This window comes from Nematolebias whitei, chromosome 21, assembly GCF_014905685.2.
Source record: "Nematolebias whitei isolate Nwh7 chromosome 21, NemWhi1, whole genome shotgun sequence".
Classification (NCBI taxonomy): Eukaryota; Metazoa; Chordata; class Actinopteri; order Cyprinodontiformes; family Rivulidae; genus Nematolebias; species Nematolebias whitei.
This window is the reverse complement of record NC_056518.1, coordinates 24,769,385-24,795,023: the sequence shown is the minus strand read 5'-3', so window position 1 is coordinate 24,795,023 and position 25,639 is coordinate 24,769,385. Positions and strand designations below refer to the sequence as shown.

At 38.0% G+C, this 25,639-nt stretch overlaps 2 protein-coding genes across 2 annotated transcripts in view; one reads left to right on the top strand and one right to left on the bottom strand.

Annotated features, from left to right (window-relative positions):
* Positions 1 to 2,259: 2,259 nt before the first annotated feature.
* brms1la (BRMS1 like transcriptional repressor a) lies at positions 2,260 to 5,974 on the bottom strand. The gene is made up of 9 exons (XM_037695245.1): positions 5,849 to 5,974; positions 5,069 to 5,223; positions 4,777 to 4,867; positions 4,554 to 4,681; positions 4,395 to 4,474; positions 4,196 to 4,292; positions 4,023 to 4,112; positions 3,865 to 3,929; positions 2,260 to 3,765 (listed from the first exon to the last, which is right to left on the bottom strand). The coding sequence occupies exons 2-9, from the start codon at positions 5,205 to 5,207 to the stop codon at positions 3,664 to 3,666; spliced, it is 792 nt and encodes a 263-aa protein (XP_037551173.1). The 5' UTR covers positions 5,208 to 5,223; positions 5,849 to 5,974; the 3' UTR covers positions 2,260 to 3,663.
* Positions 5,975 to 6,566: 592 nt separating this feature from the next.
* The window catches only part of ralgapa1 (Ral GTPase activating protein catalytic subunit alpha 1), a 71,338-nt gene continuing 52,265 nt past the window's right edge, over positions 6,567 to 25,639 (top strand). Inside the window, exons 1-23 of the mRNA XM_037694951.1 lie at positions 6,567 to 6,690; positions 9,310 to 9,420; positions 9,552 to 9,601; positions 11,237 to 11,294; positions 11,504 to 11,547; positions 11,772 to 11,949; positions 12,086 to 12,192; positions 12,564 to 12,702; positions 12,792 to 13,000; positions 13,069 to 13,094; positions 13,161 to 13,386; positions 14,442 to 14,621; positions 14,708 to 14,779; positions 14,877 to 15,025; positions 15,108 to 15,231; positions 15,439 to 15,585; positions 15,688 to 15,778; positions 15,979 to 16,143; positions 17,547 to 17,750; positions 22,746 to 22,870; positions 22,952 to 23,177; positions 25,069 to 25,254; positions 25,419 to 25,589. Coding sequence (XP_037550879.1) covers positions 6,585 to 6,690; positions 9,310 to 9,420; positions 9,552 to 9,601; positions 11,237 to 11,294; positions 11,504 to 11,547; positions 11,772 to 11,949; positions 12,086 to 12,192; positions 12,564 to 12,702; positions 12,792 to 13,000; positions 13,069 to 13,094; positions 13,161 to 13,386; positions 14,442 to 14,621; positions 14,708 to 14,779; positions 14,877 to 15,025; positions 15,108 to 15,231; positions 15,439 to 15,585; positions 15,688 to 15,778; positions 15,979 to 16,143; positions 17,547 to 17,750; positions 22,746 to 22,870; positions 22,952 to 23,177; positions 25,069 to 25,254; positions 25,419 to 25,589 — 3,094 coding nt within the window. The 5' untranslated portion in view covers positions 6,567 to 6,584. The remainder of the gene's footprint in view (positions 6,691 to 9,309; positions 9,421 to 9,551; positions 9,602 to 11,236; positions 11,295 to 11,503; positions 11,548 to 11,771; positions 11,950 to 12,085; positions 12,193 to 12,563; positions 12,703 to 12,791; positions 13,001 to 13,068; positions 13,095 to 13,160; positions 13,387 to 14,441; positions 14,622 to 14,707; positions 14,780 to 14,876; positions 15,026 to 15,107; positions 15,232 to 15,438; positions 15,586 to 15,687; positions 15,779 to 15,978; positions 16,144 to 17,546; positions 17,751 to 22,745; positions 22,871 to 22,951; positions 23,178 to 25,068; positions 25,255 to 25,418; positions 25,590 to 25,639) is intronic.

Genomic DNA, 25,639 nt, shown 5'->3' with positions numbered 1-25,639 from the left:
ACAAATTTTTCACTGGTCATCATGAAGTTCAAGACCTCACAGAATACTAATTTTAAATGTTACAATAATATATTTTTATTCAAAGAACAAAATGTATTTATGAGCGCAGGTCGAGAAACGATCCTAAATGACGTTCTTTAGTACATCTGGCATCTGAAGATGGTTTGGTGCAGAAAAACTGGTTACAAAGAAATCTTTAGATGTGGGAAAACACTCTGTGGGCTGTGAAAATATAAATTTTGGATCTTTTTGGAAACCATTCAGACCCTGGGTTCTGTGTCTCCATGGATAAAGATGAGGGGGAACATCCAGCAGATTAAATTTACTTTATAATGACATTTCAGACATAGATTATCATTTTTCTTTTGGAAAAGTACTAAAACATCGTCTGCTTTCATTGAGCTGAGGTTAAAACTTATTTTTAGCTATTATTGCATGTCAGGAGCTAAATCTACCACATACTGTATTCTTGACATAATCTGATATTTTTTTCCACATCAGGTTTTATTTGAAGCATATTTGTTTTTTTTATTATTTGTTTGAAGCCCTGTACACTGGAATCTTTTATGTGGAAAGCTGTTAAAGATTTAATTCATATGAATAAGATAACGCCCTGTAAAAATGCACCGACGCCTCTTTGGTTATGTACAGGTGCTGGTCATAAAATTAGAATATCATGAAAAAGTTTATTTATTCCAGTAATTCCGTTCAAAAAGTGAAACTTGTATATTATATTCCTTCATTGCACACACATATATTTCAAATGTTTATTTCTTTTAATGTTGATGTTTATAACGGACAGCTAATGAAAACCCCAAATTCAGTATCTCAGAAAATCAGAATATTGTGAAAAGGTTCAATACTGAAGACACCTGGTGTCACACTCTAATCAGCTAATTAACTCAAAACACCTGCAAAGGCCTTTAAATGGTCTCTCAGTCTAGTTCTGTAGGCTACACAATCATGGGGAAGACTGCTGACTTGATAGTTGTCCAAAAGACGACCATTGACACCTTGCACAAGGAGGGCAAGACACAAAAGGTCATTGCTAAAGAGGCTGGCTGTTCACAGAGCTCTGTGTCCAAGCACATTAGAGATGAAGGGAAGGAAAAGATGTGGTAGAAAAAAGTGTACAAGCAATAGAGATAACCTCACACTGGAGAGGATTGTGAAACAAAACCCATTACAAAATGTGGGGAAGATTCACAAAAAGTGGACTGCAGCTGGAGTCGGTGCTTCAAGAACCACCATGCATAGACGTATGCAAGACATGGGTTTTAGCTGTCACATTCCCTGTGTCAAGCCACTCTTGAACAAAAGACAGCATCAGAAGCATCTCGATGAAAGTAAATTTTGCATTTCCTTTGGAAGTCAAGGTCCCAGAGTCTGGAGGAAGAGAGGAGAGGCACAGAAGGTTGCTTTAGGTCCAGTGTCATTTTCATTGTCAGTGATGGTTTGCGGTGCCATGTCATCTGCTGATGTTGGTCTACTGTGTTTTCTGAGGTCCCAAGGTCAACGCAGCAATCTACCAGGAAGTTTTGGAGCACTTCATGCTTCCTGCTGCTGACCAACTTTATGGAGATGCAGATTTCATTTTCCAACAGGACTTGGTACCTGCACACAGTGCCAAAGCTACCATGTACCTGGTTTAAGGACCATGGTGTCTCTGTTCTTAATTGGCCAGCAAACTCACCTGACCTTAACCCCATAGAAAATCTGTGGGGTATTGTGAAGAGGAAGATGTGATACACCAGACCCAACAATTCAGAAGAGCTGAAGGCCACTATCAGAGCAACCTGGGCTTCATAACACCTGAGCAGTGCCACAGACTGATCAACTCCATGTCACGCTGCATTGCTGCAGTAATCCAGGCAAAAGGAGCAACAACTAAGTATTGAGTGCTGTACATGCTCATACTTTTCATGTTCATACTTTTAAGTTAGACAACATTTCTAAAAATCCTTTTTTATTGGTCTTAATTAATATTCAAATTTTCTGATACTGAATTTGGAGTTTACATTGTCAAGTTACAATCACCATTAACATAAACATTTGAAATATATCAGTCTGTGTGTAATGAATGAATATAAATATACAAGTTTCACTTTTTGAATGGATTTACTGAAATAAATTAACTTTTTCACGATATTCAAATTTTATGACCAGCACCTGTATATTCTCCTCAACCTGGCGGTGTTTTATCAGAAACAACACAAACATTTGCAAAATATCTTTTAATTGAAAAATCCATCTTCAGAATTATCAAAACATTAAACTGCCAAAAATAACATTTATGACGTGATTCATCAAAAAACAAATTTATACTGAAAACACTACGAGCCATACTATTACTGATTTTAACAAAATTCATGAATCTGAACATATGAACCAGGAATGAAACGGTAAACCAACAAAACCAGTTGTTCTTGGAATGGTAAAAATTTCAAGGCTCTTTCTACCGTTTACTGTCATCAACAAAGTGGTAAAGAATTGAAAGTACAATTATTTTTGTCCGAAGTGCACAAATACTTGTGCATATTCTTGTCTACTGGAAGCTCATTAAAGTTAAATCTATAAACCACCTGACATTTCAATTCATCATAACAATCAAATTATTTTTCTCAAACAAAACAGATAAAAGGAATTTTAAAAAATGATCCAATGGCACAACAGACCAGCTTAACGGTCACACCAGAGCTTTTTAAAATGTCTCAAGCCTGAAGATAAAAAATGTTAATAAAAACTGACTCGCCTTATTGATGTATTGCTTGGTGCAAAAAACAGCAACTTCTTGGTTCGAACAATTTTTTTTCTCAACTGTAAATTCTCAGAAAAACTCAAGAAGAGTTGAACAAAACATTAAGAACACTTTTCAATAAGCAAATCATGAAAACAGACAAAGGCAGCAACATATAATTTTTCATAACTAAATATGGGTGAATACTTAAAACCATGAAGTGCTGATAGAACATCTGTTTATCAAAATAGCTTATGGATTCCTATCTTTGAGTAAACCAAACTGTTTTTAGTTTAGATTAAGAGTGTCTTAATGTGAAAAGACCAACACTCATCTGTGTTGGCTATTGATGAACAAAGTGGATGAGTAGTTGAGAGGTAAACAAATGTCCAAAACTATTTGCATGAAAAGAATAAAATCAAGTTGCTGTTTTTTTATTTTTTTTAAGGATGTTTGAGTCAAATGGAGTAGCTGGAAATTTTTGTCCTATATTGTTTGAAAAGTTAACAGTTTATGAAAAGATAAATGTTAAAACTTGTGCATCCTTATGTACTGGAAGGGGTTTACCTTTAACTGCTCTGACTGTTAACTTTTCAAAAACAAACAAACAAACAAAAAAATTTTAATCAAAAGTTTAGCATGAATGTTATACACCGGTAACAGGAAAGGTACTGAAAGTTGGAGATGTAAAGCCTGAGTCTAACCTGAAGCAGCGACATCAGCCTGAAGGGATTAAAAATGCTCCAAGAGTCCTTGTTGTGCGTGACTACCAGTTCACCAGCTGGTGTCAAAGTAAGGCAGAGTTCTGATCACGGTCAGATAGAGAGGTGTGTACAAGAACTGAAGAGAAACGTTCAGATGTGTGGGTCACATGCAGAAAAAGTGTGTGCGTTTCAGGTCCTCGTGGGTTTTTAATCATGTGTGTCTCAACAGTTGAGAATTGGCCTGTTTCTGTCGGAGGGCCTGAACGAAAACAAGCAGCTGTCAGAGTCGGCTCTCCCTCTGTGTGGACCCAGTGTGGCCACAGCCTGAAGGACAAAACATGTATATAAATGACAGTTAAAAGCTGCTCATATAAAGCTGCAGACCAAACAAAACAACTCTCAAACCACTAGACAAACTTGCACCTTTCTGATGGCTGTCCAGTCCTCCAGGATATCCAGATCTGGTAGCATATAGACAATATATGGACGTGAGCAAAGTTAAGGACATTGAGGACAAATCTGGATTCCAACATTTAGGCATTTTCTTAAGTAGTAAGCAAAAACAGAAATATAAAGGATATCAGACACCACAGAAGGTCGTCTCCTCTTCTTATCTGGACTTAAAGCATCGCGCCTTTTCTTTCTTCCCGTTATCTCATCATTCCACAGCTCTGAACAAAAACACAATAAGACTCAAATATGTTATAGAAGCTGCATGTATATACAATAATAAACCTATTATTCACTGTTTTACCTGACGTGATATCGATGCTGTGTCTGTCTTCCTCCAGTCTTCTAATCTTCTCCTCCAGTTCGCTCTGCACGGTGTCAAAGAGCAGCAGTTTCTCACTCTGCACACAGGTACAAAACATCAACAACATAAAATCGGTAACTCGAGACAAACTTGATCTAGTTAAGGATAAGGTTATTGAGATAATCTGTGTGTTTTTAACCTCCCAGTGTTGGCATGCAGCCTGGATTTCACAATCATACTTGTTCTTAACAGACTCCAGACACAGTTCTCTGTAGATACCTGACAAAGACAGCATATATAAGGTGAACAGAATAAGGGAAGTGTGCAAACCTTTCTTTGTTTGTCTGTGTAAAGTTACCTGCCACCTTGGTGCGGACCTGCATGTTCTCCAGCAGCACCGCTAGAGGCTCAAGATATTCGGCAGCTCGGCCAGCCTCCACCTCTGCCAGCTTGGTGTTCACCTGACTGAGCCGCTCTCGATACAACCTGCACACAATTATTGCATACACCAGTACAGATTGTTGTTTGTGCTTCTTCTTAAAATTTAAAGCACACTTTAAATAAATCAGTGTGCGTCTCACTGGTCTTTGAGATCATTGAACTGTTTCTCCAGGTTAGACATTTCATCCAGACACTCTATTCTCCTCCGCTCACAGTCTTCTTCATCCATTTCTAAAACATCATAAGGAACCAAACACAGACCATGAAAGTTGACTGTAATGGAAAACAATGCTTTCACGATAACACCCTGAGAATCAGCATGATCACTTGTAAATAACATCTTAACAGAATCATGAACTCTAGTAAAGTTTTTCTTTATGTTAGTTAATCTGTAATAAGACAGTCCTCATTTTTTAACCTTTAGTTTCTCACCAGAACTGTCTCCATCCTCAGAAACAGAGGAGGTTTCAGAATCCTCCTCTTCTGTGCTGGATGCTTCGTGCTCATGCTCCTCCACCTCCATCTCTTCAGCTGTACTCTCCTTTTTCTCTCGGTCACGATGCACTGGCATGACACCCAGAGCAATGCTTTTGGACAGAAAAATATGGATTTAGCAACTGTTTCACAGAGCAGATATAATTTTACATTTTAATTATTGGATTTATTTTGTTTAAGACGGCAGAGAACTTGTTTTAGAGTTTCTTCACAATCTGTAGTTATGCACAATCTGCTTGGACATCTTAAAAAGTCAACGAACACGCACTAATATACTCAGTATTAATGTTCCTGAAGCCTTATGTGCCAAATTTAAAATACACATGTAGATGAAAATACTTACAATTAAATATTTTGATTACTTTATGAACATGTAAACGATTTAAAGAAGAATAAATAATAAAAATGCTTATCCTGTTTTTCTGTGGTGGACCATGAAAATTGTTGTCGAACTGAGACTGTTGAACAGTAGAAACTAGTTAATGATTAACCATCTTCAAATACACTTAATCAATTAATAAAATGTGTATGTCAATTTTAAAATTCAAGTTAACAAAATGAAAAAGTTTATCGGTCACGCAACATTTCAACTAAAAAAACAGCTCAGGGCAGTTAGCATTTGTTAGCGTATTAGCACGAGGGTAAGTTAAGGAGAAAATATATTATCACATATTTATACAATAATACAATTGTAGTTAAGCTTGAATTCCAACTCACAGGGTGGTAAGAAACGGAACCCTTGTATGAATGTTTAAAGAGGAAAGATTTATCGCAGAAAATGATAACTCAATTTTCTTCGACCACCATTTATCTCTGCTATGCTAAAAACAAATCTCAGTAAGGCGCTCTTTGTTTGTTTTGGGAATTGTAGTTTTCTATGTCACCAAATGTCCGTAATCAACGTTCTGATACGCGAGACTAAAACGACACTACCCACAATCCCGCACAAAGCGAAGCAATCATGCCTAATCCAGAAAGGGAGTTAAAAACCTTAAATGAAATCACAGTAAATTTATGACCTATATTTAATTAAATTAAATAAACTTATATAATACTCTAGAATATTATTTTACTTTACAAACAATTCAAAATGTTTTGTTTCTAATTTATTTCAAATCTTTTTTTTTTTGCATCCTGTCAGGATATTTTCTAAGTGGACAGCTAACCAGTTAGCTAGCCCTTAATGCTGCGGGAGGATGGATTTGTTTCCCTTCTGCGCTGCACATTTTTGTCTAGTTTAAACGATGCGATCGATTTTACTCTTGGACGTTTCTGGCGCCATAACGGGGAGCTGCTAACCCGCAGCGCAGGGTTGATAAATGACCAAGGAGGAACAGGTTTTTTCGGTTCCAGTTTGAAGATTAACTCCGACTGAGGCTGCGTTTGAGCAGCTGTGTACAGCCTAGCCCCTTCTTCTTGTGTATTTCGCATTCTTGTCTCTCCTGCCTCAGGAATGTTTTCCAAAAAAACTCATGGGGACGTTAAAAAATCAACACAGAAAGTGTTGGACCCAAAGAAGGACGTTTTGACCAGGCTCAAGCATCTTAGAATAGTCATAGGTGAGTAAAAAACAACATAGTTAAGGAGCAGCTAAAAGGTTAGCTAACAGTCTGCATGTCTATCTCGAAAATCTTAGCTTCCACTGTAAATAAATACGCATATAATTCCGCTTGTTTCATTTTATGAGCTTATCCGTTTGTCAATTCAGTTGTTTCTATTAAAAGTATATAAAAACTTGTAACATTTGCCACAGTTCTCTACGTTTAATCTGTTAAACACAGCAGATTCCATTATTATTACATGGAAAAGCTGTTTTGTTTATAGGGATGAATTATGTACTTTACAAATACAGTAGTAATTGATCCGTTACTTTTTGTAGATATAAGTCTACATATTAAGTATGTTTAAATTTTAAAAGTTGCTAAATATACATTATTTAGAAGACTAACATTGCTAGGACAATAATAAATAACAACAAAGAAGACTGTAAGATCAGGTAGTGAAGCTTAAACTATACTAAATGCTTTATTTTTGTTTTAAGATAATTTGATCTTTAATTAAAGCAGAATTATGTGTGTAAAACTGACTTTAAAATGCAGACATCCAGTCAGTTTGCTTTGATTTCTGCAGGGGTGTGCCTGCAGACTGCCCGAAAACCTGAAGAGTGAGACGTCATGAGTGTTTTTCCTGATCATTTAACACAAATTCAACTTGGAATGTGTGGGAGAAATGGGAGGATGAGCATATATATTAATAAGTGATGGAGAGTGTGAGTGCTTGTGTGAGCATTTAGCAAACAGCTGAGAGGGAAATAGCCTTGAGTATTTCCTCTCTGTGTCCTGTACAGTAGCTCGACTTCCTCTGTTTTTCTGTATGTTTGTGTGAAATGGGTGTGCCCCACTTTATGTGCTCCACGGGAACTCAAAATTATGATAGCAACCACAGAGACTCGCACTACAAAACAGCAAGAACAGAAAGACTTGAGAGCAAAACGACAGCGTTTTCTTCTACAAAACAGTTTGAGTAGTTTTGTTCAAAACGCTTCCTTCATTTCCAATTTTCTCCTTCGTGTTTAACACCAGTTATTACAAAAACAGGAAATGCTGTTTATTCCAGTGGCTGGATTTCTTAGTTTAACCATCACATATAAAATCTTGTATGTAACATATTATGAATAATAATTCATCCAAAACAAAGTTTATACAGATTAAAGCAGGGGTCTGCAACCTTTACAATCAAAAGAGCCATTTTTACACCTTCATTTACTAAATTAAAAGTGTTCAGAGCCGCAATAACCTGCTAACTGTGATTATCAACTGGTGGCCCATGGGCCACTTTAAGCTTGTTGGAGGTGGCTTTTGTCCCCAGTAAAAATATCAATAAATCTTAATCTTCTCTTTAATATCATGGCATCATGGCAATATCATCTAATATCTTGAGGTTGAAATTTAATCTATTAAAATCAGACACTTTAAATGGGTCAAGTTGTGTTCGAATGTGAAAAAAATAAAATATCTTATCTGAGACCTTTCAAGTACAACCACCCTGATACTAACAGCCTCAGAGTTTACCTTGTAGTTTTCATTAACTGAACCCAGAGGCACCTGAATGTGAGTTTGTCCATGCATGTCTGCGCGAGTCAAACACACTCATGTAATGTCTCTGATTTGACCTGAACTACAGCGATGCCTGTACAGAACTGCATGCGTTTTGTCTTCCAGCTATTGAGTCAGTCGTGCTGTGGTCCAAAATTACAGTACATAAACCTGTGATTCTACAATAAACTGTCCCTGGAACCTCAATCATGCCCTGCATGTGTTCAGCTGCAGCTTCACAGAGCTGAAGTGAATTAGAGAAGTCAGATGCAGGAGGGGAGGATACATTTCTCAACTGTTCTGTACTTCCTGTAATGAGAAGACTGATTATTGTTCTCTTCACATTAAGGCATTGCCTTCAATACTACAGATGCATTTAAACTTCTCCATGAACACATTTTTTGACTATTAATGGATGAAAAAACTAGATTTAAATCACACCACTTCACTTGTATTTTTAGGAGTCATAATTGCATACTTTTATTTTTACCACAGATGTACAGTATTATCAAAAAAACTAGTGTCATCGCAATATCAATAGGTGTAATTAATATCTGTCAGAAAGGATTGCAATTAATCAAAAATAAAAGCTATATTCCAATAAGTCCTAATGCATGCTCAATAGTCCAGGTATCTAACAAGGTTGCGTCAGGTCCCCAACCTAGTCCACCCAGAGGACCTTACTCAACCTTGTTAGATATATTCCAGTAATATATTTAACTCACTGCTCTCAATGTATGTGCGTGATTTAGAGAATGGAGGCTAAAACCCATGGAGGTTGTTGCGAGCATTGTGATGACGGAGGAAAGAGACGAGTAAGAAAAATGTGGTTTCATCGTATTATCCAGGACCAACTTTTATCGTTTGTGTTTTCTGTTTTACACTGAATATATCTCTTGGAGTAGAAAATACTGAAAAATTGAGTCAAAATAATAATAATAATAAAAACAATTGATGAGTGCTAATGAAGAGAAAAACAATACAAATTCTGTAGAAACCAGTACAACCTTTTAACGGTAATTCTTGGCATTTCCTTCCTTTTATGCTTCTCAACTAATTTCAGGTTTATTTGTTTTCTTACAGAAAACTCAGAGGCTCCTGACCTGAAGCAGTTCTTTGACCTCTACTATTCTCATATCTACTATGTCTTCTTTGAAAACTTTGTCACCATTGAGGTCAGCCTCAAGCAGAAAGGTAAGTTTTATCATTGCTTGGTCAAAAGCGGTTTATTTTTAGCAAATGCTGCTTCTGCGGGTATACAGAAATCATAAATCATCCTCAGGCTGTGTTTTTGTGCTGTTTTCACACTATTTTGTGTTTTCCAGTTCATAAATCTCAGAGGGAGGAGCTGGACTCAATCCTCTTCATCTTTGAGGTGACAAAATCTTACAAATCTCCCAAAACGTAGTTTTCAAAAGCCAGTCTTAATTTAATTCACTCCTGGAATCAAATTACTTTATGCACTAGTTTGTTGAATCTAAATCCTATTCAAGTGTAAGAGTAAAGGTTAATGTAGATATTTTAAGATAAAAAAAATTAAACTGGAGAAAAAGAAAAACAAGACTAAATCACTGAGGTGCTTGTGTTTCCATGAGCTCAAACTTTCTGTATGTGGTCTCGGGCAGTACCATAACACCAGCTGGCATTGATCCCAGACTTTCTTAGACCGTTGGCATTTGGCGGTGATGCTGGGGGAGTAGCCAGGATAAGATAACATGTTTGTGTGACCTCAATTTACCCTTTTACACTTTTAAACGTAAGAGCAGAGCAGAAAAAAAAAATGAGTCGAGAGCAAATTGGGACAAAGCAAAACAAAATGATGTAACCTGTTTAGAGGGTGTGCACATTTTTTGGATGTTAATGTACGTTTGCTTTTCAAACTAAGTGCTTTTTTTTTTTTAACCATACCCTTCCATTGTTTTAAATATATTCTTTCAGAGATTATTTAGATAAAAAATAGGAATAAAGGTTCTTAGTTATAATGAAACCTAAAGGTATGAACAAAAAACATCTTTTATTTCAGGGGTTTGTTTGCTTTAAATGATAAGTATTTGAGTTAAAATGGACAATTAATCTCTTCAGGTTTTAAGAAGTTTTATCTTAAACACACAAAAAAATTAAGATTAACCTCTTTAGAGGTCTACCAATATGAGTTTTCTATAGCCAATGCTGAGCTTTAGAAATCAGCTGATATATAACAGATGTTTTATATAACAGATGTTTTTTTTCTATTTATTTAACATAATATAACAATAGATCAGTGCCGCTGTCTTGTAATCCTGAGGTTGCAAGTTCGAGCCCAGGTTGCATCAGGATGGGCAGCCAGCGTAAAACCCTTTCCAGATCTTGCTTGAGAGATTGCTCGCTCTGTGGACCCCTTAAGAAAGGAGCAGCCAAAATAAAAAACGAAAAATAAACATTTAGCAACTCTCAGAAAAACTTATCAACTTAAAAATGATGAATACATTTTGCTTTGAATACTAAATTATGGGTTATAGCTGGTGGTAGCAGTTGCTGCATTTAAATTTTCCTACTTGATCATTGAATAGGTAAACAGGCATGACCAAAAACAAGTGATCTATTTGGTTTAACTCTTGCTTTGCTAAAGGCAATTAAAAATATCGCTGTGTTCAAAATTATATATATATTTTTTTTAATAAATCTGCTCTCTGATGATTAAACCATCATAAACATCTTGTTAAAGACATTTAAAGTTAAAATAGTTGTTTCCTAATAATTGTTTATGGTTTTAAAACATTCTTGGTTATTTTAAAAAGTTTAATAAATTTAACCTATGTAGCAATTCTGCTGATTTCAACAAGTTGTTCATTTCAAGTGAACAGTCACTTAATGTTTGTGATTCTAATCGTAACGTATCAATAAAAAAGAATGAGTTTATGTTGATGGTCATCCCTTCATTAAAAGCTGGCATGATAAAACTCATCCAGTGTGTTCAACAAACTTTATATGGCAGTTGTAACAATAAATGTGTATTTATTTTGTCGTTTAGAAAATCCTCCAGCTTCTGCCAGAGAGGATCCAGAGGCGATGGCAGTTTCACAGCATTGGTAACTTCTCTTCTCTGCCGCTTATTTTAAAGTTGAGATTTGAGTATTTGATTGAACATCACATGTTATGTAAAAAAACAAGCGGTTTTCAATTCCTGTATGCATCAACTCATCTTAAGTGCATTTCAGATCATTTTTGTTGTTTGATGATGAAGATTTAGTTTAATGCACGAGTAAATAAAACGAGTTGTTTCTCATTTTTCTTTCAGGGTTAATTCTCAAGAAGTTGTTGCACACTGGAAACTCCTTAAAGGTACTGATCTGATTTGATTTAAGTGTTTGTTTTTAATGTAAGTCAGCTTTATTGTTTTTTTCTTTAGGTCCTAATACTCCATGGCCAGAAAAACATTTAAAGTTGTGGTTTATAAAGTTATTTGAGAAAAAAAAATATATAAAAAAAATCCAATAAGCGTGCACTATTTTGGCGTTTACTTTCCTAATGCTGCCTTTTTTCCCCCCTTCTATTTTATTTTGTAGATCCGTCGTGAAGGCGTGCGCTTGTTTTTGTTGTGGATGCAGGCTCTGCAGAGCAACGCGGAGCTCGAGCAGCTCTGCATGTTCGCATGTTTGATTCCTGGTTTTCCTGCTCCCGTTTGTCACGGGTCCCCACGAACGCTGGACACTCTGATCAACCCGCCGCTGAGCCTGACTGAGAGTTAGTTCAACAAAAACACTCAGACATATGTTGTAGCTTTAGTAAATGTGACCTTGTAGTTGTTTTTAAAACAAAGATACATGAAGCAGTTTTTTGTCATGTCAAATGTATTAATGCCCTTATTTTTCCTTCGCAGCTCAAGTAACTCCTGAAGAAATTACACCGTTGGTTGCTCCCCAGTCAGGAGACAAAAACCAGGAAGATCTCACTGCCTACTTTCTGGAAGCTCTGCTGAAATACATGGTAAACCAGGTATTATCCTTTTTTACTAACACAATTAACACAACAATCTTGCATTGCTTTACTAATGTAACTAACACAAGGAACAAACAAGGTCATCTTTATTGACATGCGCACATTTGAAGCAACAATATCAATCACAATCCTTTCTGGAATCATTAACCACTTAAAATACACTTTGCATCTTTTTTTTAGCACAACCTTTGTGCTTGTATTTCCTTTGCTTGCTGCTGTCGCTCACATGCGTGCAGGCGTGCACACACTGATAACATTCTCCGCGTGAAACAATGGTGCTCTTCTCCGCTTGCTCCTGTATTGTGCGCCCTCTTTATAACACAATGTTTGGTTGTTTTTGTGCGTTTTGCTTCGACTAGGCAAAGTCTCTAGAGTGGCGGTGTAAAGAGAACCATGAACGTGGCTTCAGCTTCCTCTTTGGCCACTTTAGGAAGTTTTACCTTCCTCACATATTTCCCAACTTCGCCATGGAAACAAGCCTTTACAACCCTATTTTAGGTCAGTTCTTGGACTATAAGGGATGATTTTCCCCATGTTTCTTAACAGCATAAACATTATTATACATTTTTTTTTATCTTTCCCCGCAGATGTCCCTCAGATGCGTCCTAAACCGTACTACAGCATGTTGCGCAGAGAGCAGGATGGCGGTGAAGCTCAGTACTGCACCAAAGAGAGTTTCCTTCAGGCCCGAGTCATTTTTGTCCGCTGGCTGGTTTCGTTCTGGTTGGAACCACGTCCCAACACACAAACGCAAATCCCGGGAACTGAAGGAGAAAACGTTCCAAAAAACATACAGGTAAGTTGTACACAGTTTTAATGGTTTTACCAAGACTTTTTGGAGACTAATAGTGTTTCTTAACCCAGCGAGCAGCAGCTGGACTGGCTTCTCGGTCTGCAGGCAGCTCTGACGACAGCGGTGGAGGAGGTATTCGGTCTGAAAGCCACCTAGAAGGAAGCGGTAGCTCCATAGGGCCTGCAGGAGGTAGCCTGGGGGCCTCTGGGGGTCCAGGGATGGAACCTGAACAAAGCCACTCCAACACTTCCACGCTGACGGAGAGAGAACCCAGCTCCTCCTCGCTGTGCTCCATGGATGAAGAGCAGCTGACCGACATGGAGGTGGTGAGGAGGGTCCTGACCAACTCCAGAACCAACGTCAACTTCATCATAGAGATCTTCAGACAGGTGAAGGAGAAATAATTATTTATCATTGATGAGGAATGTTTAATAACTGACAGTAACTGTAGTTTAGGTAATTATGATTGTTGGGATTTTACTGGTAATATTACTCTTGCTGGTATTTAAATAAGAATGTTATCAGCATTCCCACCACTGTTTACTGCTTTTTTATAGCGTAACTACTTTGTGTTATTTTAGTCATTCATAGATTAAAATTTTCACCTCATTTAAAAAAAAATGGGTGCTATGAGTTTGGTTTCTGTCATTTTTGTATTTTTTCAAATATTTAATTTTGTTTGCAAAACTTTTCTCTATAGAAACAGAAATCCGTTCATTTCCTTCAAAAACATTGTTCTCTAAGAAATCTGCTTAGCAAGCTTGCTTGTTTTTCATCTTAGATTTGTAGCTTCAAGTTTGCTACTTTTAGCTAGCCTTTGGCTACTTTTAATTATAAGCTAAATTTTTGCTGTTTTTAGCAATAGTTTTTCTTACTGCTTTTAGCTTGCGTATTCGCTACTATTTTCCTTTTAGCTATAGTTTTTCTATTGTTGTTTTCTTTACTATTGGCTTTTAGCTACATTTTACTCCTTTTAGATTTTACTTAGTGATTTGTTTTTTTAGCTTTAATAACTGAGTTTCAGCTATTATAGCAGATTTCGGCAGTCATTCAGCACTCAACGTTTACATTTTTCTAGTTCTCAATTGTGTTGACATAATGTAAAAAAAATGTGTTTAAATAGCATAAAAGTAATTAATTACATTGTCTATGAAGAAGATATTTCTATATTTAGGTATTATTTAGATTTACTTTGTTTTTTACATATTTTTATGGAACCCTGTGTTTATATAAAGAATAACAAAACAAAACATACAAAATTATTTGCTAATGCTAAAGCAGGTCTATCATCCAGTTGTCAAAATATTGGTCCAATCGTTGTTGGATCATGTGTGGGTTTCTTCATGCAGCAGCTAAAATAGATAGATTGACAATCTTCATTCGTTGGATTTTATGTGCCGCATCCTCAGTCCCTTTTTTTTCTCATGTGTCTCTACATGTGCAGGCGTTTCTTCTTCCGATGTGTGAGGCAGCTGCGATGCGAAAAGTGGTCCGTGTTTACCAGGAGTGGATCTCCATGGAGGACAAGCCCGTGTTCATGAAGGATCCTGATGAAGGGCCCTATCCTGTCCCTGCTGCTACCAGCCTGGATTCAGGCTCTCAGCTTGGAGACAAAGAAGATGAGGTAAACCTGTCCTGAAACCTTTTGCATAATTAATATTTATGTAAATAGTTATGTAAGTGGTGCATGTATTTATGCATTTATTTCAGGGAATGAACAAAGAGATGGACAGTGAAATGCTGGAATACAGTGTTCATGCTGGAGCCCAAACAACACTACAAGTATGAGTCCTTTTAACTGTAAATGTCGAAGAGTCTTTTGTTTACTATTTTATATATTCTGTGCTTTTTTAAAATTTATTGTGGTTTTCTACTTTAGGTATTTATCACTCATTCTGCCAACGTTTTCCTGCTGGAACCTGCTAATGACATCAAAATCCTTTTGGAGGAGCATGTTGACATGTGCAAGCGAGTCCTGAACATCTACCGCAGCCTCGTCATGCACGAAACCATGGACCAGAAAACATGGTAAAAAAACAAACAAATCTAACCCTTCCACGTCTTAATAATTACACATTTGTTTAAGAAGTGTGCGTGTTTTTGATCGTAGGGAGCAGATCTTATTAGTTCTGCTGAGGGTGACAGAGTCTGTTATGAAAAGACCTCCGTCCATCATGCCTCAAGGCAAGAAGAGCAATACACTGTCAGGCAGGCTGGCAGGGCCCATCTTTCAGGTACACAACTGTAAAGTTGGTGTTTTGTCATTTTGCCAGTAGGACATTGAAAAACAATTGGTTTTACCTGCCCAAAAATAAACATGGACCAGGAACACTGTTGCACCTGTATTGTTTTGAATATGTATGTATATTTAGACGTGTTGTTTTAATCTTACAACCACTTCCACTGTGCCACTTTATGGTTTGCTGTTTGTTTCTGTACAGACTTTGATAGTTGCCTGGATTAAGGGGAACTTGAACGTTTACATCAGCAGAGAACTGTGGGACGACCTCCTCTCTGTCCTCTCCTCCCTGACCTGCTGGGAGGAGTTGGTGACTGAGTGGTCACTCACCATGGAGACCCTCACAAAGGTACAAAAGCCTCCCCCTTTAAGTTGCCTGCTGAGCTTGTGAATATTATGAAATGAGGAACGTGGAAGTTGATAAAGTAGAGTCTGCGTGTTTCTATCCTAGGTGTTGGCAAGGAATTTGTACAGTGTTGATCTGAATGAGCTCCCTCTGGACAAACTCAGTGAACAAAAACAGAAGAAGCACAAAGGAAAGGGTTAGTCTGTCACAAGAAACCTGCACAGTTTACTCACATCGTTTTGTGTTAGCAGTTTTGTAACATAGTGAGTTGTTTTTAATGCCACGTCTCTAAATTTTCATGTGAAAACAACCTATGAACTTATGATCCTTGGAATGAAAACATGGAATATAACCACAGTAAACAGAGGCTGCTTGTTTCACCTGTTGGTACTCCAGCTTTTGGTACAGAGAATCAGCGACAGGTTGTGGACCGCTCCTTTTCTCGAGGTTGGAGCAGAGACCAACCGGGTCAGGCAGCAGCCATGAGGCAGCGAAGCGCCACCACTGCTGGCTCACCGGGCATTGAAAAAGCAAGAAGTATTGTACGTCAGAAGACTGTAGGTCAGTATTGTCTCCCCTTGTTTTTTTCCTTTAGCATCCGTTTAAAAGCTCTAATAGGACTTAGACGTTTTTTTAAACTCACTTATGCTAACTTTGCAACTTTCATTTATGCCTTTGTTTAAAAAAAAAATCATAGACTAAACCTTGAAGATTTCTGTTTTTATTACTGGAAATGAAGCGCATTATGAAAGTAGAAACATGGGTTCCTATAGGGCTCTTCACCTTGTCACTGTGTTCCTGCAGAAACCCTGTCTCACTCGTCCCTCACCTCCTCTGTCCCTGTCCTACACTGACTTCTTGTCTCATTTTTATTTTTATGCTTTGCTCTGCATATAAATATTAAATTTATTTTCATACAGTCTATGTCAATCTTTTCCTTTATTTTCACTGTTTACCTTTTATTTTCTCTCTCTGCCATCTTTGCTTTCTGGTTAAGTTTGTTCCGCTCCATCGTTATCCAAACATCCACCTGTTGTTCACTCGCCTTACTTCTCACCACAACAAAACTTTTTCTCTCTTCCTTCTTGGTCTCCTCTCTTTCTCGTCTTCCGACTTCCTCAGCCCTGCGCAGCTGTTCTACGGGCGACTCTCTGCTGTCCTCCGCCTTTATCCGCAGTGCTAAGAGTGCTCCTGCTCTGGCTCCGCCTCTTCCTGTCCTTATCCACCACCATCACCCTTTCTTACCCCCCCTTGCCGACAATCTGGCAGGTACACCGTCTTTGCTCTGCCTGCCTGCTGCTTGGAAACTGTAGCCTCTCGCATGCCTGTCCGAAACTTAAAACGATGTTTATTGTTTTAAAAATAATTTTGTTTAATGGTAAAGAATCAGTTTGCATGCATGATGTGATTTTTTTTTTTTTAAGCTATTGAATCTAATCTGCAAATACTGTTCCTTCATTTTTTAAATTATTATACAAAATATTATTTTTAGTTTTGTATATCATGTTAATTTTTTAATTGTTGCGGTTATTTAAGTGTTCGTTTCAGCCTGTGTGGAGCCTGAACTACTTGTTTTCTTGTCTGGTTTCTTTATCTGCATTCTTGACATTGTTTTATCTCCTTGCTTGCAGTTCTTGTCCCTGTTTCAATGAATCACATCCCTGTGCTTTCTTTTCCAGCAAATATTTATTCCCTTCATTTTTTTAAAGGCGTTCTTGTTTATCTTCACAGCACTTTTATTTGATTTGATTAAACCTTACCAATGCATTGAATTTGACTTTTCCTCCTTTCCAAAAGACACAACGAATGCTTCTAGATGCTTATTCTTTACTTTTGTGTTTACTCAGACGTGTGTGTGTGTGTGTGTGTGTGTGTGTGGGGGGGGGGGGGTTTGAGCATTCTGATTTTTATTCTTGTGAACGTGTGAACTAACATCACTCTTGTGTTTTTCCTCCAATAACTAGACCTTGAGGACCCGCCCATCACGCTGACGTCCCGCACCACTCGAATGCGCCACGCTTCCCAGAGCGACGAGGCCCCTCCCACCTCCTGTTCTGAGGTCTTCCAGGGAGGGTCTTGCGACCTGGACACCCCAGGCGTTTCCTCCCTCGCCAGGAGCAGCAGTGCCTCTGACATCATGGAGCCCTTCATCGCAGAGCGGGTCAAAGGTGAAGACCCCCAAAGGGACCCCATTTCGTTCCCGAATCCTCACCACCACTTCTCCACAACTACTGCAAACAGCCACACAACTCAGCCACTTTCACAGTCCTTCACCTCCCCCTCTCCCACACCTTTTACCTTCTACAATGGTGTTTCCTTGTCCTCAGACGCACAAAATGATGATAGTGTTTATGATCAGCCCTGGCTCCAGGCTGGCTCCCAAAGCCATGGTTCAAGTTCTGATTGGGTAAGCAAGTGGGACTCTGCCTTTGCTTTTTCATCTGAAAAGGAAATAGATGCAGATGATGGGGAAGTAGGGGCTGTGGTTGAAGAAGATGATTTATTCTCCTCTATCAGGGACTATTTCACTCAGAAAGAAGGTGAAAGAAAAGAAGAGGCCAGAGAGGGAAATGGTCTTGGTCATGTGTCAGAAAATGTTGTCTCTGTACCTGCATTGGTGCAAACTGGAGTTGCTAAATTGCAGATAGAGTATACAGGACAACTAGACGAAGGGAAACGGGTGATGAGTGAGGACAGACAGGTAAGTAAATCAGTGAGACATAGCAGTGTGGATTCCACAGAGGAGACTGAGGCAGAGCAGTGCAGCATTTATGAGTGTTTGGAGTTACAGTGTGAGTGGCCATCACCCAGTGTTAAGGGGAGTGCTAGTTTAGAAAGAAACCCCGAGGAGAAAAAGGGAGTCTGTACCGAAACTGGATTGGAAGGGAAATTTGACATGTGGACTGAGTTAGAAACAAAACAAGAGGACAAAGAAGGAGAAATAAATGACAGACCCAGTTTGATTAGACAAGAATCAATCACAGTTGAACCGAACTCTGAATCAACTTCCCAACTTTCAGAAGCTGCTAAAGCAAATGTGTTTTCTAGTAGCACCAAGCGGCACAATTCTAGGAGCGTTCATGTCAGTTTCCGGCCATCAACCGAGTCGGTCCAGTTCCACAACCCTCTTGAAAATAAAGAGGCTCATTGGAAAGCCAGGCTGCGTCGACTCAGTCACTTCCACACACACAGTCATTCAGCTGGGGAGAGAACGAGTAGATCTGGGTCAGGGGGAAAGCTGGCAGCAGAGGGTGCAGGTAAGTTTGGCTCTAGAACTGGAATTAGCCACAAAGCAGGGTCACAGGAGAGGTTTCTGTCTGGAACAGCTGCAGAAGGCTGTGGGACAGTAGCCACAGACGCTGGAAGTCTGGAAAACAAGTCTAGGACCGGAGGGGAAAAGGACAAGCAGTATTCTGGATCATTTACAAAATCCAACCCAGGCTCTGAAATCAGCTCAGAAGTCCTGTCAAGTAGCTCAAGTTCCTCGAGCGTGTCCACTGGAGTGCGTGGACGTCTGGGACGTTCCACCTTGCGATCTCGAGTCTCCCGCTCTCGCTCACAGGAGCCTGGCAGCAGTATCTCTCGGCACCACCAGGGGGCTCTTCTTGGTGGCGTTTATAAGAGCGTTGTCCATGCTCTGTCCTCTAAACCTCGACCCAGAGGTCAGGGATCATCACAGGGTTCATCACCACAGCGACAGAGTCGGGCTGCCATGGGCGACGCATCACTAAAGGATCTCTACTCCCATGTCCTGGGCTACTTTGGACGAAAGACGACAACGCCAGGTGAGGCGACGAACGAAGTGCTCATAGAGGACACACCTGTGGAAAGAAATGCTCCCCAATGCATAAACACAAGCAGCTCTTTTCCTTTTTGGCTGTTTTTAACTGGTTTGTTATGATGGAATGATGTTTTTTTTTTGGCTGAAACTCATCATCTTGCTGCTGGACTGAAACTCAGACCCCTGTTGATGTGTTTTCTTGAACGTAGCCCCTCTTCCAGCCTGATTCCTTTTTTGAGGACCCCACTTTCTTCCATATCCTTTCACTTGTTTCTGTAGGTCAGAGCTCCATCCCTCCTCCTCCTGTTTTCTCTTTAAGGGGTTTTGGGATTGTAACCTTTTCACCTCCTGCCCGCCTTCTACATCTCCCTGTCCTCGATTAGTTTTTTGCATGCGGCCTCCTTGCGCCTCCTCCCTGGAGATGGGTCCGTCTTCAGTTTGAAAGAACGAAACTACAATCTACTCAGAAGCACAACTGTCTGTGGAAAAATATAGAATTTCCAACAAAAAACAAAAGTAAAAAAAAAGCTATAAATGTTATCTTTAAGGAAGCTGTCAGATGCTTTGATGGATTTTCAAGCTTAAGAGCTTTATTTTCTCTTTCCTTATCATTGTTATTAAGACAAAATGATATGCAGTAGTATTGGTTGTAAACATCTTTCCGAAAGAGGATTAGGCCACGGTGCAAAAATTATTATTTTTTTCCTTAATTCTGAGAAAAAAGTCAAAATTCTGAGGGGAAAAAAGTCAGAATCCATCTATGTAATTCTGACTGTAATCTCAGAATTCTGAACATAATCTCAGAATTTAAATTTTTCCTCAGAATTCTGACTTTAATCTCAGAATTCTGACATTTTTCCTCAAAATTCTGACATTAATCTCAAAATTCTGATTTTTTTCCTCAGAATTCTGACTTTTTGTCCTTAGAATTAAGGACAAAAACAATATTGCACCATGTCCCTAATCCTCTTCCATACATATTTCTGTAGTTCATTCCCACTCCACTAGATTGCAGCATGAGACCTCTTTGTGTGTGGCAAAAGTAGAAAGAGTTTTTGAGTGAATAAAAACCATAAACAGTTTACTGTAATAGTTATTTGCCTTATACTTGTTAAACATTTTCAAAATGCTGTGCAATTGTTTTTATCATTGCAACTCGGTGCAACAGAACTCCAGTTGCACAAATCTGTCCTAATTTGTTGTAAGAGCACCGAGATTCACCACCTGAATCTGTCTTGATGTGACATTTTTGGTCCAAACGTGCTTTGTCGTCTTTTCTAACCAAATTCGCTTGCCAGTTGTGTTTTTAATCAGTTTGGTTTTGGCACATCAATAATACAATAATATCCAGATATATTCTTAGATACATTCTTAGATAAACCTATATTGACAGAGTTCATCTGTTTTGAGTCTAGTCAGCTTTACTTATTGTGATTTAGCTTTTTGTAAAAATGTAAACCAGCTGCAATTTGCTGAAGAAAATTGTTCTTCCAGATGTGTGTTGAACTGTTAAACTCTGACAATTTTTGTAACATTTTCCCTAAACTTTGTGGTTAAGAAATGTCATGGGTTCATTAGAATGAGCTTGAAAACCAAATATTAGATTAGAAAAGCATTTTTTTAGCTGCAGATTGCTGCGTGTTTTCCTCCTGAGCTGCAGTGGAGACGTTTTAGACCTCTCCCAGTCTCCAGCAGCTTTTGAATCATCAAAAGTGATTTTTATTGTCACCCCCAATCTCTATATGGATACAAATAATTAAATATCATTTTTTTTTATCTACCTATTTATTTAGACACAGCAATTTGTGTCTGCTCTTGTCTGGCTTCTTTTGTAGTAGTCTTGCTTGATTTGGCTCTTTGTTGACGTTTTATGGTTGATCTGGAGAGCAACCTTTGAAATAACTTGAGGGTCGCTCATCCATTGTATCTTTTCATTCTAGTGAGAAATATAAAGTCAATGGGAGCAATGCAACTCGAACCTTTTTGACTTTATTGAATGCAATGATTTGCAAATCCATATTTTGGTTCACAGTAAACAGTAAATGTTGAAGTAAAGAAATTGTGCCATTGTTTGGATAGCATTATAGAGCGTTAACACACATTTGTGGATGGCGCTGCAAACTGTGTTTACAGATGATTTGAGATGTGCTGCCATAAAGTTCAAAATTATTATTTTTTAAACAGAATTTCTTAGTTTCAACATTTATTATGTGCATTATATTCCATTGCAAATCATTGCATCGTTTTTTATTTACAACAATCCAGTTTATTCGGAACTGTGGTTGTAATTGACTTTATATCAAATTAGTGACGGCAAATAACCATTACAGTTGAATACAGATTTACTTGCTCAGATTCATGATAGTTAATGAGAGAAAATATTTTAATAAGCTAAATATTTGTGTTTTGATTAAGCAGAAACAGTCCAGTTTATGCTTAAGGACAAAATGAATGACTTTATGTCTGCAGGGGCTTGTGTGGACTGAATTTAGTTTCAGCTTTGTTACGCGTTCGGCTAAGCAGAAGCAGATGTAACGTTGACGCTTCAGGGCATGATATTGTGAACAAAGCTTGTTTTGTTCACAGTTAAATGGCTATGGTGTTTAAAGCCAGCCTGATGGCAGCAATGTAAACAGTTTTATTTGCGTTCAGTACCTTTAAGCTTTATTGAGCAAATTTGTTCCTGGTATTGAGCTGGAGGCAACCAAGCTGTCTGCTGTACAGCCACAGATTCACGACTAAAAATTAGTTGGTCAACTATTAGGACAGTCGATTTACTTCAGTCCCTTTTGCATTATTCTTAATAAAGCCTCTCTGATCGCTGTCATTGCATCAAAACTAACAATAAATATAAACAGAAGTGCACTAAAATAGATTTCTGGTTTGCTGCTTGGATAGTTCTAACAAAGTTTAACACTCTTGCTTTTTGTGCATGAAATTAATTTATTCCTGCATTGCTTCTCTGGGTTGGAATGTGCCTGCTGTGCCTTTTTTATTTATTTATTTATAAATTTATTTACTGAATAACTTTAAGATCAAGAGTACATTCACATTAGGACTGCTCTTACAATTGAGATCAATTGGTTTGATTTTATGTCACGATTATTGTGACATTTATATTCAAACATTTATGAGTCAACAGCTGTTTATAATGTTTGGGCTAATAATGTTTGATAGTGTTGGGAATAACAGTATTATATGTGGATAAAATATGTTCTTATATTATGCTCAGTTTATTAGCAGCTAAAGCAAATCAAGTGTGCACAAGTGTTTAGGCTAAATTTGCCAGTGGCTCTTAATTTTTCACAATCCTGTATTTGTGTAAGTATTCCTGGCGGTTAGATATGTCTGAAAGTGTGTTTGCTTGTTCGTGTGTGTGTAGCCAACAAAGAAGAGGTGGTTCAGAAGGCTCGCCCAGTTTCCAGTGACGTTGGAAGCAGCAACCCAAACTTCTCTGACCTCATGGATGAGTTCATTCAGGAGAGGCTGAGATCCAAAGGGACAGTGGTCAGTATGTCACAGTCACAATGCCGTTATTAAAAGTCACAAATCGTCAAAGCTACAAATTTGTTCTCCTCTGACGTGCAGGGCCGTCGAGGCAGCAGCCCCATAAGTCTGGAGGTTCCCAGAGACCTGCCAGAGCTCCTGGAGACCGGTCCGGGGTCACGGCCCGGTGACGACCATCGACCTGCTGATGATGGAGTACCCTCTGAGTGGACGTCACCCGCCAGCGCGAGCGGTTCTGATGTTGTCAGCTCCGACAGCCAATCAGACTCCTTTAATGCCTTTCAGTACTCAGCCTGCAAATTTGACAGTAAGAAACTAAATATCATTTTCTAACGCACTCATAACGTGACCTTTCATCAGTAACTATATATATATTTTTAATTTGAATACAACTGCTATAATTTGAATTTACTAATTGTATATATTTTTAAAAGAAATTGCATGTTTTTAATCGGGATTCCTAAAGTACTGGTAGGTGGAGCTGCAGGTTAAGTAGAAAAATACTGAAAATCTGATCCCTGTTTTCTCAGGATTTATTCAACAATCAGAATTCTTAGAAATGTTTTCACACAAAAACATATTTTTTCGTGAATAACAAAGATCCACGAACGAGCTCTCTTGAGTTTTTAAACTCTGTTTCAAAACCTCAGACAATTCTCTGCCCTTTTTAGTTGTAGCTAATTCTGCTTAGGTGTGTTTTTTAGAAACTTTGAGGTACCGTAATTAAGTTTGTTCTGTGTGTGAGTTTTTTTTTTTTTCTTCATTTTAATTTCAAGTGTAACTCCGATATAGAGCATGTGTCTTAATACCTTAAATATATCTGCTTATATCTACCACATGCTTGAAATGATGAAACAGTATTTAATGTTCAGCAACATGTTTGTGAGAGCTTCTTGTAGGAATATTAACAAAAACAAGATTATTTTATTCTTCTAAAATGCTCTACCGGCATCAGGCTTGTTTACATTAAAAAAAAAAGCTTATATTCCTCATTTATTACAGAATAAATTAATTCTAAGACTAAGATGTCTTTTATAGGTTCAGTTTTTAAAGACTATTAATCAATTCCGATATTCAATTTTTTTTTATTTATACTGTTTTTCATGCAAATGTTCATTTGTATTTCAAAAAGTATTTTTATTTGTATTCTTAAATGTATTTTAGTGTATTTAATGTGCTGCGGTGTGATTCCAAAATTACTCGCCTTTTAAGATTTAAAATTTGGAAGCAAAAACCACTCTGAGCCAGTATGTGGGGACTTATATTTTTAATTTAATGCTTTAATTTGTTAAATCGAGTCTTTCATAGTTTGGCATTTTAATGTAGATATTTTGAGAAAATGGGGCTTAAAGGATAAAATATACACTTTAGAACAGAACAAAAGAAAGCAGGATAATGGTTTGTCAGCTTTGTTTTGGAGCTTCAAGTTTGCCGTAGGTTTTAATTGAGAACATTCAGCACTTCACCAGATTATTATTATTTTTTTGTGGATATTTTAACAAGGCAGCTAGCTGCCTTTGAGTTTGATAAATAAAACCATAAAGTGTGAAAAACCACAGTAACTTGAATGGCCGTGTGAAGCTGTTTTCCAAAACAAAGTTAATCTCTGTAGAAACTATCAAAACTTAAAAATTGGGGTCTTAACCCAAAGGGACAGGGTAGAAGAAATTTTAAATTTGATATAACAAATTGCTGAATTTTTTTACACTCTGATGATCAAGCTTTCTGTTTGCACTTTTGCTTTTAGACACATGACGAAACAGTTTTTGCTATACAGTAAATCAGAGTAAGTGACGACCAGCCAAAAGAAATGGAGGCTTCGCTCATCAAAAAACAAAAGAGGGGAAAAAAATGCCTTTAAAAATAAATGATTTATTCATCCTGCTGAAGTTGGAGTAATGCAGATAAACAGGTGAAAAAAATCAAACTAAAATACTTCTCATGGTTCATTCGTAGATTCCAGTAGTTTGGTTTCGCATCACAAATTCAACATAAAACTAAGCACAATCTATAGCTAAGTGCTTAACAGGACCCTACTGAAAATTATAAGAATTACCACTTTAAGAGGGGGACATAAATGCTTTCGGACCCTCGTGATGATTCTAAGAATTGCAGTATTCAGCCCAATATTTGATGCGTAAAATTAATTTCATAACTTAAAGACTAATATGCATTTTTTTGTATGTTTGTTTTTGTAGATTTTGCCTTTAGTTCAGATACGTGTGGAGGAGGAGTTGGGTCTGGAGGTGGTGGGCGAGGCAGCTCAATGGACCAGGATAGTCTGGGTGGAGGTTTGGCTTCTGACGAACACGAAGTAGCCAGTTTGACGACACTTCACATCGACTCTGAGACCAGCAGCCTCAGCCACACGGTCACTGTTACTGGTATGTACACCTCAACAAAATGATACCAACCTCCAGATGTTGTCCTCATAAAATATTTTTTTATTTTTTTATACAAGCACAACAATTGGAGAAAAAACGGATCTAGAGTTTTTTTTATGTCTTTGTCCATTTGTTTTCTATCCTCTGTGTGCTTTCTTGGTTAGGTTCTGAAAGTGCCTCACCTATGCATTCCCTTGGGGGCTCCCGTTCCCAGACACCCTCCCCTGCCACGCTTACCGCCGAGCACACTGATCACACACACTCCCATTCGCACACACACTTGCAGCTGGACCAGAAACTCCACAACTCTGTCCTGCAGACCCCTGAAGATCTGGGTAATACTCGTGCATACATTTACGAACATGCTTTCGAACAATATTTATTT

Coding starts and splice junctions, on each gene's coding strand:
- brms1la (XM_037695245.1), bottom strand. CDS start 5,207: ATGCCAGTGCATCGTGACCGAGAGAAAAAGGAGAGTACAGCTGAAGAG. Junction 4,682..4,776: donor TTCAATGATCTCAAAGACCA/GTGAGACGCACA, acceptor AATTGTGTGCAG/GTTGTATCGAGAGCGGCTCA. Junction 4,113..4,195: donor CAGCATCGATATCACGTCAG/GTAAAACAGTGA, acceptor GTTTTTGTTCAG/AGCTGTGGAATGATGAGATA.